The sequence below is a fragment of the Oncorhynchus nerka genome, linkage group LG20 (assembly GCF_034236695.1).
Source record: "Oncorhynchus nerka isolate Pitt River linkage group LG20, Oner_Uvic_2.0, whole genome shotgun sequence".
NCBI classification, from domain to species: domain Eukaryota; kingdom Metazoa; phylum Chordata; class Actinopteri; order Salmoniformes; family Salmonidae; genus Oncorhynchus; species Oncorhynchus nerka.
In genome coordinates, this window is record NC_088415.1 from 11512769 (window position 1) to 11527547 (window position 14779).

At 48.6% G+C, this 14779-nt stretch overlaps 1 protein-coding gene across 1 annotated transcript in view; it reads left to right on the top strand.

Moving 5' to 3' along the window:
* Positions 1 to 717: 717 nt before the first annotated feature.
* LOC115124912 (kelch domain-containing protein 8B-like) overlaps positions 718 to 14779 on the top strand; it is a 14472-nt gene continuing 410 nt past the window's right edge. The window contains exons 1-2 of the mRNA XM_065005224.1: positions 718 to 1001; positions 10021 to 14779. The exon at positions 10021 to 14779 is cut by the window's right edge and continues 410 nt beyond it. Coding sequence (XP_064861296.1) covers positions 932 to 1001; positions 10021 to 10217 — 267 coding nt within the window. The 5' untranslated portion in view covers positions 718 to 931 and the 3' untranslated portion in view covers positions 10218 to 14779. The remainder of the gene's footprint in view (positions 1002 to 10020) is intronic.

Here is a 14779-nt window from a genome sequence, read left to right on the forward strand (position 1 = left end):
TGGGGTGAGAGCATAACAGAGGATCAGTATGGGGTGAGAGCATAACAGAGGATCAGTATGGGGTGAGAGCATAACAGAGGATCAGTATGGGGTGAGAGCATAACAGAGGATCAGTATGGGGTGAGAGCATAACAGAGGATTAGTATGGGGTGAGAGCATAACAGAGGACAGGCACAATGCCAGAGGGTTACAGTGAGTAATGAGGAGGGAAGGGGAAGGGGGTGAGTAGGGGAGACTCATATTATTTATTAAGGTGATTTCAACGAGGTCCTTATTTTTCTGTCCCTGTTTCCATGGAGAGGAAAAGAGGCGCTTGAAGTCAGGTTTTTAGTAGACACACTTTGCAGTGCAGGAGGAGAGAAAGGGAGGATTATATGGGGATGTCTGTCTCAAATGTTGAAAATGTGCCGTAGGGCAGACATCTCGCCACACAGACAAAGCAGCCAGAGAAGAGTGCACCTGGGACGGCCTCATTGTGCTTTGTGAGTCATAGAGCTCTGTGAAGCTGAGCACAGGCAGCCTCCTTATATACTGCACGGTCAGTCTCCATCTATTTACCTGAGGGAGAGAGAGAGGGAGGGAGAGAGAGAGAGGGAGAGAGGGAGGGAGGGAGGGATGGGGGGGAGAGAGGGAGGGAGGGAGGGAGGGAGGGAGGGAGGGAGGGAGGGAGGGAGGGAGGGAGGGAGGAGGGAGGGAGGGAGGGAATCTGTAGAGTGTCAGACCTACAACTCTAAGCTGCTGTTTTCTCCATGCAGCAAATAGGCCTACAGTTTGTAGTATATAGTCTTGTATTTGATGCAATTCATAATGCTTAGAACAGGGATTGTAATGTTTGTCTTACAGTATGTAAGACAAGCAGTATGCTCCCTGACCTTTACCCCCTGACCCCTGTGCCTCAGGTATCTGGATCAAACCAACCCGAGCATCCAGGATGAGGGATAAGAGAGCAGATTTCTCAGCCGGATGTCTGGGAGGAAGGGTCATCGTTGCGGGGGGACTAGGTGAGCAAAACAAAACACCATTCAATTTAACACGGTGTGGCAGTCACACCATGAACAGTCATCATTTGAATTTAATCTGAGGGTAAATGTTTCCTCGACTGCGTGATTGTAAGCCGTTTTAATTTACAGCCAGGCTCAGTAGGATATAAAGCAGGGTTGAGACAGTGTGGGAATGCTGTTCTCTCTGTCTTCATACACATTTTGTGTAATTTAGTTATTTGATTGGTTCATTTGGGTCTCCATGTCACAGCTTAAAGAGACAATGAATCAAGCTTAGAATCTGTCATAAGAACTGCTCCCTCTGTCTCTGTGAGGGAGGGAGGGATGGAGGGATGGAGGGAGGGAGGCAGGGAGGCAGGGAGGGAGGCAGGGAGGGAGGGAGGGAGGGAGGCAGGGAGGGATGGAGGGAGGGAGGGAGGCAGGGAGGGAGGCAGGGAGGGAGGGAGGGAGGGAGGCAGGGATGGATGGAGGGATGGAGGAGGCAGGGAGGGAGGGAGGGAGGCAGGGAGGGAGGGATGGAGGGAGGGAGGAGGCAGGGAGGGAGGCAGGGAGGCAGGGATGGAGGGAGGGAGGCAGGGAGGGAGGGAGGAGGCAGGGAGGGAGGCAGGGATGGATGGAGGGATGGAGGGATGGAGGGAGGCAGGGAGGGAGGCAGGGAGGCAGGGAGGGAGGCAGGGAGGGAGGGAGGGAGGGAGGCAGGGAGGGAGGCAGGGAGGTAGGGAGGGAGGACCGGGATGGATGGAGGGAGGGAGGGAGGGAGGGAGGGAGGGAGGGAGGGAGGCAGGGAGGGAGGCAGGGATGGATGGAGGGAGGGAGGGAGGCAGGGAGGGAGGCAGCAATGGATGGAGGGAGGGAGGGAGGGATGGATGGAGGCAGGGATGGATGGAGGGAGGGAGGGAGGCAGGGAAGGAGGGAGGGAGGCAGGGAGGGAGGCAGGGAGGGAGGGATGGATGGAGGGATGGAGGGAGGCAGGGAGGGAGGGAGGCAGGGAGGGAGGGAGGCAGGGAGGCAGGCAGGCAGGGAGGGAGGGAGGGAGGCAGGGAGGCAGGGAGGGAGGGAGGCAGGGAGGCAGGCAGGGAGGGAGGGAGGGAGGCAGGGAGGCAGGGAGGGAGGGAGGGTCAGTCTTAACATGGGCCTTTTAATCCTAGAGGGATATTTTAGGATTCTGATTCACAGATGTTATATTTCCCTCCCTCTTCATAATGAGGGATCTGCCCTCCATTTAACAGCCAGCTGGGAGGATTGTCCCTGTCTTTTGAGGCTGAATAAGGCACCTATTTATTATTCATAGTGTCGGGTGGTTGAAAGCCAAAGGGATGTTTTTCAGGGTGACATTAGATTGTCATGCCATTCAGAAGCTAGCCTCGTCCTCGTCCTCCTACACTCTATCACTGTAGCGTCTCTTGCTGTGTCTCCCAAACATTTCTGACTATCTTTGCCCTTTCCCTCTCACTATCTCTTTTCTCACATTTTTCTCTTTCTGTTCCCTCTCAATGTCCGGCGGTCACTGTCACCCTCTCTCCTTCTCACTGATACAAGACAAATTGATATATGTATGGTAGTGTGTATAGATGGCAGTGTGTATAGATGGCAGTGTGTATAGATGGCAGTGTGTAGAGATGGCAGTGTGTAGAGATGGCAGTGTGTATAGATGGCAGTGTGTATAGATGGTAGTGTGTAGAGATGGCAGTGTGTATAGATGGCAGTGTATAGAGATGGCAGTGTGTATAGATGGTAGTGTGTAGAGATGGCAGTGTGTATAGATGGCAGTGTGTATAGATGGCAGTGTGTAGAGATGGCAGTGTGTATAGATGGCAGTGTGTATAGGTGGCAGTGTGTAGAGATGGCAGTGTGTATAGATGGCAGTGTGTAGAGATGGCAGTGTGTATAGATGGCAGTGTGTATAGATGGCAGTGTGTATAGATGGTAGTGTGTATAGATGGCAGTGTGTAGAGATGGCAGTGTGTAGAGATGGCAGTGTGTATAGATGGCAGTGTGTATAGATGGCAATGTATAGAGTGGTAGTCTGTGCAATTATGTGCACAGACTACATTACAATGTCACTCACGCACTCACGCACGCAAACACACACACACACACACACGTGCACACGCACACACACACATACACACACACACTAAGTCTCCCAAGTCTCTCACAAATCTCCCAAGGCTCCCCACAAATCCTAAAAAGTAATCTAAATTGAGGTAAATGGGAGGAGTGGCTAGGTCACCAGCTAAAATACCTACAAGGTTGCCGAGGCAAATCAAATGCTCTTTGTCCATTTGCCCCATAAAAAACATGTGGTCAAATCCAATTCAATAAAAACAACCCACTGGCAGAAAAAGGGAGACATACTGTAGGTAGGTGTAGGAGAAGGAGCTGGGTTTGGGTAGGTAGATGTAGGAGAGGGAGCTGGGTTTGGGTAGGTAGATGTAGGAGAGGGAGATGGGTTGTGGGTAGGTAGGTGTAGGAGAGGGAGCTGGGTTTGGGTAGGTAGGTGTAGGAGAGGGAGATGGGTTGTGGGTAGGTAGATGTAGGAGATGGAGCTGGGTTTGGGTAGGTAGATGTAGGAGATGGAGCTGGGTTTGGGTAGGTAGGTGTAGGAGAGGGAGATGGGTTTGGGTAGGTAGGTGTAGGAGAGGGAGATGGGTTTGGGTAGGTAGGTGTAGGAGAGGGAGATGGATTTGGGTAGGTAGGTGTAGGAGAGGGAGATGGGTTGTGGGTAGGTAGGTAGGTTTAGGAGAGGAAGATGGGTTGTGGGTAGGTAGGTAGGTGTAGGAGAGGGAGATGGGTTGTGGGTAGGTAGGTGTTGGAGAGGGAGCTGGGTTGTGGGTTGTGGGTAGGTTGATGTAGGAGAGGGAGCTGGGTTCTGATTAGGTAGGTGTTGGAGAGGGAGCTGGGTTGTGGGTAGGTTGCGGTAGGAGAGGGAGATGGGTTTGGGTAGGTAGGTGTAGGAGAGGGAGATGGGTTTGGGTAGGTAGATGTAGGAGAGGGAGCTGGGTTTGGGTAGGTAGGTGTAGGAGAGGGAGATGGGTTGTGGGTAGGTAGGTAGGTTTAGGAGAGGAAGATGGGTTGTGGGTAGGTAGGTAGGTGTAGGAGAGGGAGATGGGTTGTGGGTAGGTAGGTGTAGGAGAGGGAGATGGGTTGTGGGTGTTTAGGTGTAGGAGAGGGAGATGGGATGTGGGTAGGTAGGTGTAGGAGAGGGAGATGGGTTGTGGGTACTTAGGTGTAGGAGAGGGAGATGGGTTGTGGGTTGCTAGGTGTTGGAGAGGGAGATGGGTTGTGGGTAGATAGGTAGGTGTAGGAGAGGGAGATGGGTTGTGGAGGTAGGTAGGTAGGTAGGTAGGTAGGTAGGTAGGTAGGTAGGTAGGTAGGTAGGTAGGTAGGTAGGTGTAGGAGAGGGAGATGGGTTGTGGGTAGGTAGGTGTAGGCGAGGGAGATGGGTTGTGGGTAGGTAGGGGTAGGAGAGGGAGATGGGTTGTGGTAGGTAGGTGTTGGAGAGGGAGATGGGTTGTGGTAGGTAGGTGTTGGAGAGGGAGATGGGTTGTGGTAGGTAGGTGTAGGAGAGGGAGATTGGTTGTGGGTAGGTAGGTAGGTGTTGGAGAGGGAGATGTGTTGTGGGTAGTTAGGTGTAGGAGAGGTAGATGGATTGTGGGTAGGTAGGTGTAGGAGAGGGAGATGGGTTGTGGGTAGGTAGGTAGGTGTAGGAGAGGGAGATGGGTTGTGGGTAGGTAGGTGTAGGAGAGGGAGATGGGTTGTGGGTAGGTAGGTGTAGGAGAGGGAGATGGGTTGTGGGTAGGTAGGTGTAGGAGAGGGAGATGGGTTGTGGGTAGGTAGGTGTTGGAGAGGGAGCTGGGTTGTGGGTAGGTTGCGGTAGGAGAGGAGATGGGTTTGGGTAGGTAGGTGTAGGAGAGGGAGATGGGTTTGGGTAGGTAGATGTAGGAGAGGGAGCTGGGTTTGGGTAGGTAGGTGTAGGAGAGGGAGATGGGTTGTGGGTAGGTAGGTGTAGGAGAGGGAGATGGGTTGTGGGTAGGTAGGTAGGTTTAGGAGAGGAAGATGGGTTGTGGGTAGGTAGGTAGGTGTAGGAGAGGGAGATGGGTTGTGGGTAGGTAGGTGTAGGAGAGGGAGATGGGTTGTGGGTGTTTAGGTGTAGGAGAGGGAGATGGGTTGTGGGTAGGTAGGTGTAGGAGATGGAGATGGGTTGTGGGTACTTAGGTGTAGGAGAGGGAGATGGGTTGTGGGTAGCTAGGTGTTGGAGAGGGAGATGGGTTGTGGATAGGTAGGTAGGTAGGTAGGTAGGTAGGTAGGTAGGTAGGTAGGTAGGTAGGTAGGTAGGTAGGTAGGTAGGTAGGTAGGTGTAGGAGAGGGAGATGGGTTGTGGGTAGGTAGGTGTAGGCGAGGGAGATGGGTTGTGGGTAGGTAGGGGTAGGAGAGGGAGATGGGTTGTGGTAGGTAGGTGTTGGAGAGGGAGATGGGTTTTGGTAGGTAGGTGTTGGAGAGGGAGATGGTTTGTGGTAGGTAGGTGTAGGAGAGGGAGATTGGTTGTGGGTAGGTAGGTAGGTGTTGGAGAGGGAGATGTGTTGTGGGTAGTTAGGTGTAGGAGAGGTAGATGGATTGTGGGTAGGTAGGTGTAGGAGAGGGAGATGGGTTGTGGGTAGGTAGGTAGGTGTAGGAGAGGGAGATGGGTTGTGGGTAGGTAGGTGTAGGAGAGGGAGATGGGTTGTGGGTAGGTAGATGTAGGAGAGGGAGATGGGTTGTGGGTAGGTAGGTGTAGGAGAGGGAGATGGGTTGTGGGTAGGTAGGTTGGTGTAGGAGAGGGAGATGGGTTGTGGGTAGGTAGGTAGGTGTAGGAGAGGAAGATGGGTTGTGGGTAGGTAGGTGTAGGAGAGGAGATGGGTTGTGGGTAGGTAGGTAGATGTAGGAGAGGGATATGGGTACTGGGTAGGTAGGTGTAGGAGAGGGAGCTGGGTTGTGGGTAGGTAGGTTGGTGTAGGAGAGGGAGATGGGTTGTGGGTAGGTAGGGAGCTGGGTTGTGGGTAGGTAGGGGTAGGAGAGGGAGATGGGTTTGGGTAGGTAGGTGTAGGAGAGGGAGATGGGTTGTGGGTAGGTAGGTGTAGGAGAGGGATATGGGTTGTGGGTAGGTAGATGTAGGAGAGGGAGATGGGTTTTGGGTAGGTAGGTGTAGGAGAGGGAGATGGGTTGTGGGTAGGTAGGTGTAGGAGAGGGAGATGGGTTGTGGGTAGGTAGGTGTTGGAGAGGGAGATGGGTTGTGGGTAGGTAGGTGTAGGAGAGAGATGGGTTGTGGGTAGGTAGGTGTAGGAGAGAGAGATGGGTTGTGGGTAGGTAGGTGTAGGAGAGAGAGATGGGTTGTGGGTAGGTAGGTGTAGGAGAGAGAGATGGGTTGTGGGTAGGTAGGTGTAGGAGAGAGAGATGGGTTGTGGGTAGGTAGGTGTAGGAGAGAGATGGGTTGTGGGTAGGTAGGTGTAGGAGAGAGATGGGTTGTGGGTAGGTAGGTGTAGGGAGAGAGATGGGTTGTGGGTAGGTAGGTGTAGGAGAGAGAGATGGGTTGTGGGTAGGTAGGTGTAGGGAGAGAGATGGGTTGTGGGTAGGTAGGTGTAGGAGAGAGATGGGTTGTGGGTAGGTAGGTGTAGGAGAGAGATGGGTTGTGGGTAGGTAGGTGTAGGAGAGAGAGATGGGTTGTGGGTAGGTAGGTGTAGGAGAGAGATGGGTTGTGGGTAGGTAGGTATAGGAGAGAGAGATGGGTTGTGGGTAGGTAGGTGTAGGGAGAGAGATGGGTTGTGGGTAGGTAGGTGTAGAGAGAGATGGGTTGTGGGTAGGTAGGTGTAGGAGAGAGAGATGGGTTGTGGGTAGGTAGGTGTAGGAGAGAGATGGGTTGTGGGTAGGTAGGTGTAGGAGAGAGATGGGATGTGGGTAGGTAGGTGTAGGAGAGAGAGATGGGTTGTGGGTAGGTAGGTGTAGGAGAGAGATGGGTTGTGGGTAGGTAGGTGTAGGAGAGAGAGATGGGTTGTGGGTAGGTAGGTGTAGGAGAGAGAGATGGGTTGTGGGTAGGTAGGTGTAGGACAGAGAGATGGGTTGTGGGTAGGTAGGTGTAGGAGAGAGATGGGTTGTGGGTAGGTAGGTGTAGGAGAGAGATGGGTTGTGGGTAGGTAGGTGTAGGAGAGAGATGGGTTGTGGGTAGGTAGGTGTAGGAGAGAGATGGGTTGTGGGTTGATAAGCAGGTGACTAAGCATTGTTTAGCTGGGCTAGAAATCAAAGACCTGACAGGAAGCTTTGCGCGCCAAGCGAAGGAGCGTTTTTTTGGTGCATGGCGCCATGCTGGAGCATGTTCCTGTGAACATTAAAAAGGAGCGGGTTGATTGTCGTGAAAAGAGGACTCAGATCCTCCACTTTCTTCTCTCCAGAAATTATTAGAACAATAGCAACCCCCCCCTCGTCCATATCATCTGCAGCTCAGTGAGGGTCTCCATGGAAACCAGATCAACTTAGCAGCGGCTGGTAATGTCTAATGACAGGGATCCTGAGGCTAACGGAGAGAAAACTGACTTTGACTGACCCCCTGAAAGATATGAAGAGGGGCGGACTGGGACCAGATATCGGCTCAGGTATTTCTAACACACCGGACCATTTTTGTTCTTGAGGCCCCCATTATTATCCAGATAATGATACGTTTTGCGCAAGAAACCCAAGTTAGTCAGACCTACTGGGCTAAAAATGGACCAGACCATCTGGCATTTGCCTGAAATGCCAGATGGCCAGTCCGCCCTTGGATTTGAGATAAATCAATGTGTGTAGTAGAGGGGGAGTACAGAATGTGTGATTTTTAGAGCTTTGTTTTTTAGTTAAGTTGAAGTTTAAATGATCTTTTACCCAGTAGATTTTCTAGGTGTTTCTTACTGAGTACAGTGAACAGTATTCCCCCAGCCATCTGGATGGATGCAACATACTGCATTATTCCACCTGTTGCTCTGCAACTGACAGGTAGATCACATGACTACCCCAGACAGACAGACAGACTGACAGCTCCCCTGCTTAAGACAGCATTCCCCTGGATCCCTAGTCTTAGACAAATGCCTGTCTTATCATTGAGTATATAACCTAACATTTGTTTACAATACCACTTACATGCCTATCGTTACTGTATATGTTTTCAGTTTTAGTGTGTAATTCCGGAAGTGTTTTTTGTGTGTGTGTGTGCTCATGTGTGACAGACTGAAAGTGATTGACTGTGTTTCCACATTGCCAAAGGTAGTGTAATTGTGTTAGTTTAATCATGTGTGACTGACCAACAGACCAGTCAGAGTGATGGAGAAGCTGTGAGACCCAGTCACAGTAATGATGTGGCTGTTAGGGGCTCCCTACACACCTGCCCTTTTCTGCCCCTCTCTCACGCCCGGCTGTGACTAACATACCTGTGTTCTACCCCTCTCTCACGCCCAGCTGTGACTAACATACCTGTGTTCTACCCCTCTCTCACGCCCGGCTGTGACTAACACACCTGTGTTCTACCCCTCTCTCACGCCCGGCTGTGACTAACATACCTGTGTTCTACCCCTCTCTCACGCCCGGCTGTGACTAACACACCTGTGTTCTACCCCTCTCTCACGCCCAGCTGTGACTAACATACCTGTGTTCTACCCCTCTCTCACGCCCGGCTGTGACTAACACACCTGTGTTCTACCCCTCTCTCACGCCCGGCTGTGATTAACACACCTGTGTTCTACCCCTCTCTCTTCAATGTTAGCTCAACTGTGAAGTCATGTATGTCTCATTTTCATGTTAAGGAGAGATTACAGTGCATTTGGGAAGCTATTCAGACATCTTGACTTTTTCCACATTTTGTTACGTTACAGCCTTATTCTAAAATGGATTAAATAAAAAAATGTTCCTCATCAGTCTACACATAATACCCCATAATGACAAAGTGAAAACAGGTTTTTAGAAATCTTTGCAAATTGATTAAATTTTTTTTTTTTAAATGTACTTATTTACATAAGTATTCAGACCCTTTGCTCTGAGACTCGAAACCGAGCTCAGGTGCATCCTCAGGTGCATTCGGACAAATTGGGGGAGAGGGGCCTTGGTCAGGTAGGTGGCCAAGAACCCAATGGTCACTCTGACTGAGCTCAAAAGTTCCTCTGTGGAGATGGGAGAACCTTCCAGAAGGACAACCAACTCTGCAGCATTCCACCAATCAGACGAAAGCCACTCCTCAGTAAAAGGCAATTGACAACCCGCTTGGAGTTTGCCAAAAGGCACCTAAAGGACTCTCAGACCATGAGAAACAAGATTCTCTGGTCTGATGAAAACAAAATTGAACTATTTGGCCTGAATGCCAAACGTCACGTCTGGAGGAAAGCACAGAGATCCTTGATGAAAACCTGCTCCAGAGCACTCAGGACCTCAGACTGGGGCGAAGGTTCACCTTCCAACAGGACAGGACACTGACCCTAAGCACACAGCCAAGACAACGCAGGAGTGGCTTCGGGACAAGTGGGCAGGAGTTGGGCAGGAGTTGCCCAGCCAGAGCCCGGACTTGAACCCGATCGAACATATCTGGAGAGGCCTGAAAATAGCTGTGCAGCGACACTCTCCATACAACCTGACAGAGCTTGAGAGGATCTATCAAGAAGAATTGGAAAACTCCCCAAATACAGGTGTGCCAAGCTTGTAGGGTCATATTCAAGAAGACTCGAGGCTGTAATCGCTGCCAAAGTACTTCAACAAAGTTCTGAGTAAAGGGTCTGAATACTTATGTAAATGTGATATTTACAAAAATGTCTATAAACCTGTTTGCTTTGTCATTATGGGTTATTGTGGGTAGATTGAGGAGGATACATTTTAGAATAAGGCTGTACGTAACAAAATGTGTAAAAAGTCAAGGGGTCTGAATACTTTCTGAATGCCCTGTAGCTCTTTTTTTTCAGGGAAAAATGGTTGTGTCCTAACCTTAGGGGGGAAACAATGTATTAAATTGTGTGCGTATGTGTGTGTCCAGGAAACCAGCCGTCACCCCTGTCGTCAGTGGAGAGCTACAACCTTGTGAAGCGACGTTGGGAGTATGCTGCCCCGATGCCCAGCCCCCGTTGCTGCTGTGCCCCCCTGCAGACCCCCAACATGCTGTTCCTCATCGGGGGTGTGGCCCAGGGGCCCAGCAACGCTGTGGAGGCCCTCTGTCTCAGAGAGACTGTGTGACACACACACATGCACAGAGACACACACTAACACGGCTACTACACACACTCACAAAAAAATACACAGGAAATGACTGTGGCGCTATTTGTGCATACACCAGTACAAACACATTATTTGTGCACAGGTGAGGGACACACACACTCATACAGACTCATATTTGACCTGGACACCATCACAACATCACAAAGGAGTTGTTGAACAAATAACAACAAACAAAAAGCACCACACACAATACTCATTTGAACATGACTGCATTTTCAGGAAAAAAGCAGGGTACTTTTATGGAAATTAAAGGAATTTAGGGCCATATCTGTTTCACCACAGCATATCTATTTCACCACAGCATCATATCTATTTCACCACAGCATCATATCTGTTTCACCACAGCATCATATCTATTTCACCACAGCATCATATCTGTTTCACCACAGCATCATATCTATTTCACCACAGCATCATATCTGTTTCACCACAGCATCATATCTATTTCACCACAGCATATCTATTTCACCACAGAATATCTATTTCACCACAGCATCATATCTATTTCACCACAGCATCATATCTGTTTCACCACAGCATATCTATTTCACCACAGCATCATATCTATTTCACCACAGAATATCTATTTCACCACAGCAGTGTCTAGTTGCAGTGGCTTGTTTACACATTTTCATTTAATCACCTTAAAAACGTTCAGAGTTTAGGATACAACTTTGGAGTATGTGAGTGTGTGTGTTTTGGTCCCTGTTGTTAACGTTAATGTTAATGTTAACGTTATTAAAATCCCAGACTCCTGAATACCACCTCTAGAATTGCCGGCCAATACCTGCGCTGTGGCACCAGAGACTCAGAGTAGAGCTCTTTGACACAAAGCCACATTTCCCTGAAGCTTAAATACATGTTTTTGGAGAGAGAAAAAAATACATCATATTTTACATCAGTTTAGTTTAGCAATGAAACTTCAGAGAATGAAACCATGTAAGAGTTGTTTTTAATGGGGAAAAGCAATAGCTCTTAACGGGAAGTCCTCCTGTACATATACCATGCTTATTCAACCTTTGAACTAACAGGAAATAGAGGGAACACCCAGGAGGGAGTGGGAGGGGTTTTAGAGATAGTATTGGTGGACAGAGGGTGACGGTCACATTAGATTGGCCTCATAATACTGTATATTTTTAGTATGTATTTTATGAGGGTTTTCTTTCCTTGCGTCTCCCCTGTTGAACCCCACATTCATTGGATCATGAGCTGGCTTTGACTCTGTCTGATTACAGCATCTCCTGATTCATGACTGATTATCTTTATCAACGTCTCCTGCTGGGTAGCTCTTCCATGTGCTAAATTACAGGTTGGTTAGGAGGGATGCAGGAGGCCGGTTAGGAGGGATGCAGGAGGCCGGTTAGGAGGAATGCAGGAGGCAGGTTAGGAGGGATGCAGGGAGCCGGTTAGGAGGAATGCAGGAGGCAGGTTAGGAGGGATGCAGGAGGCCGGTTAGGAGGGATGCAGGAGGCCGGTTAGGAGAGATGCAGGAGGCCGGTTAGGAGGGATGCAGGAGGCCGGTTAGGAGGAATGCAGGAGGCAGGTTAGGAGGGATGCAGGGGGCCGGTTAGGAGGAATGCAGGAGGCAGGTTAGGAGGGATGCAGGAGGCCGGTTAGGAGGGATGCAGGAGGCCGGTTAGGAGGGATGCAGGAGGCAGGTTAGGAGGAATGCAGGAGGCAGGTTAGGAGGGATGCAGGAGGCCGGTTAGGAGGGATGCAGGGGGCAGGTTAGGAGGGATGCAGGGGGCAGGTTAGGAGGGATGCAGGAGGCCGGTTAGGAATACTGGCCCTGCTTAGGAGGACTACAGAGGGCTGGTTAGGAGGGCTGCAGGGTTCATGACACTCATATGACACTAGCAGGGGGCAGGTCAGAATTATGAAATCATCTCAGATGAGCTATCATTATCAGACTCCTGACATGACTCAGACCATAATGAAACTCTCAACCATATTCATATTCTAGAGACTATTAAATAGCTTATGGTTTCATTCTAGCACATAGACACACCCCCCCACACTTACACTCCCACAACCACATACATATTTCTAGAAAAACGTTGTTGATGATGTCATTGAGATGTTCCCTTGGGGAGTGCAGTGTCTTTCTAAACACACTTTAGTGCCAGTTGATAGATGTATTTCTGGCTACGTGGGAAGTTGTGTTTCTGTGTGCTCCAAGACTCACCACATGGATCTGGCTGGTTGGCAACAGCAATAAAGTGATGGATAGAATGCAAATATATGTACATACGGAACTGGATTCTCATGGAGTGGAGAGAGAATGCTGTGTTCGGTAACAGTCTGCAGGAGGAACCAGGGTCTCTTCGGCAGAACACTCTGGTTTCTAAGCTGAGAGAGAGAGAGAGAGAGAGAGAGAGAGAGAATCATTTTTCAGATGTGCTCTGGCGCTGACATGACATATGACTCAACAGTGTAAACTGCAGTTGACTCTAGTTCTGTACTGTAATCCTACTGCTGTTGGCTTCATAAACAGTCTTGTAGATCATTCAGTACATTTATTTTTCCCATTTGCTTTCTTTATAGTAGAGATCCCTTCTAAACAGTCTATTAGACTCAGGTTTTATATACGATATGTCTCTCTGCCTTCTCTTCCTGGGATCAAAGATGCTGAATCCACACATGACATATTTCCATACTTACTTGCATTTGAGTAATATAAATCATTTCAGAACTGTGTCTTATTTATTTTTACCATCAAAGACTCTGTTTTTGTGCGGTTCACTGTGAACACCTGGTGTCGAGGCAACAGTCACACCCGCAAGTAGCATTACTGTGTAACAGTCAGTGAAGTATTGTTGCTTTTCCTTCCAAAATAAATTAGTATTTTAAATAATTTATATTATCTCTAAAAAAAATGTCCCTGTTTGCTATATTTTGTATTTTTCCAGTTTGTTGTTTTAACACCACTGGGCTTCTACATGTCTATTTGCATTGTGTGGGTTGAGCTGTACAAGGTCATGTTTGTAGTGGTGTTGCCCTGTCATGTTGACACTTGATCTGTTCTCTCTATGATGCTGTGCTGTGATGTGTTTCCATGGTGCGTAACCAGGGTGATGGTGTTAGCTGATGATCTCTGACTGTAACCTGTGCATCCCGAACTCCTGTCTCAACGAAGGGAGGCTATGCAGTATGTCTGAACATCACAGAGGGGTTCAGTGGGAAAGAAAGCTTGTCACAATTTTTATTATTTTTATATCAGGTTTACATTTGAAGCAAGGAGGCCAGATAAGTTTTCTTTGGTCAAGATACATGTGTACACAAACACACGCACACTAATGATGTCACAGCTCATCCACATTTGGAGAAGGAGATTCCTATACATTGTAGAATATGAGTGAGTAGAGGAACAACTGTGCCAATACTTAGTCTGTCGCTGATCCTAAACAAATCAAGAGATATCTGAATCAAGAAGAATAGGCCACTCCCACACTGATCTGGTGTGTGGTAACATTCATGTTCTAACTGACAATCAGCAGGAAGTGTTTTATTCCTATAATATGAGGTGAGGTGATCAGCAGGAAGTGTTTTATTCCTATAATATGAGGTGATGTGATCAGCAGGAAGTGTTTTATTCCTATAATATGAGGTGAGGTGATCAGCAGGAAGTGTTTTATTCCTATAATATGAGGTGATGTGATCAGCAGGAAGTGTTTTATTCCTATAATATGAGGTGAGGTGATCAGCAGGAAGTGTTTTATTCCTATAATATGAGGTGAGGTGATCAGCAGGAAGTGTTTTATTCCTATAATATGAGGTGAGGTGATCAGCAGGAAGTGTTTTATTCCTATAATATGAGGTGAGGTGATCAGCAGGAAGTGTTTTATTCCTATAATATGAGGTGAGGTGATCAGCAGGAAGTGTTTTATTCCTATAATATGAGGTGAGGTGATCAGCAGGAAGTGTTTTATTCCTATAATATGAGGTGAGGTGATTATCAGCCCAAACAATGAGTCTGAGTAGTTATTGTCAAAAAAACAATTGGTTCCAAAAATATTTGAATTGGGCTGCATGTGTAAATGCAGCCCTAGAGACCGGATGAGGAGACACGTTTATTAGTTGACAATGTGCAGAGGAGAGCTTCAGGCATTTTGACAGAGCTCCGGTCTGACAGAGAGATGCCTGGATGGATTCCTGTAATTGTGTTTTGATTATGTTCACCGGTCCAGTAAGACATTGTTACAGTAATGTGGTACAGGTACAGTGCCCGGCTGAGTTGTGACTCTAGTACAGTAAGACATTGTTACAGTAATGTGGTACAGGTACAGTGCCCAGGCTGAGTTGTGACTCTAGTACAGTAGTTCAGTGCCTATAAATGTGAGGTAGTGCCTCGACCATGAATTCTTTAATAAACTATTTTGACGTGCTGTCTGATTGGATTGAGTATGTGTGGCATTATTTCTGTCTTTTTCTCTTTCACATTAACAGCAGAGCAGGCAGCAACCAGAGGCCTCGTCTGCGCTGCAGTGTGTATTTCAATGTCTACTTAGCAGAGGTGTAAC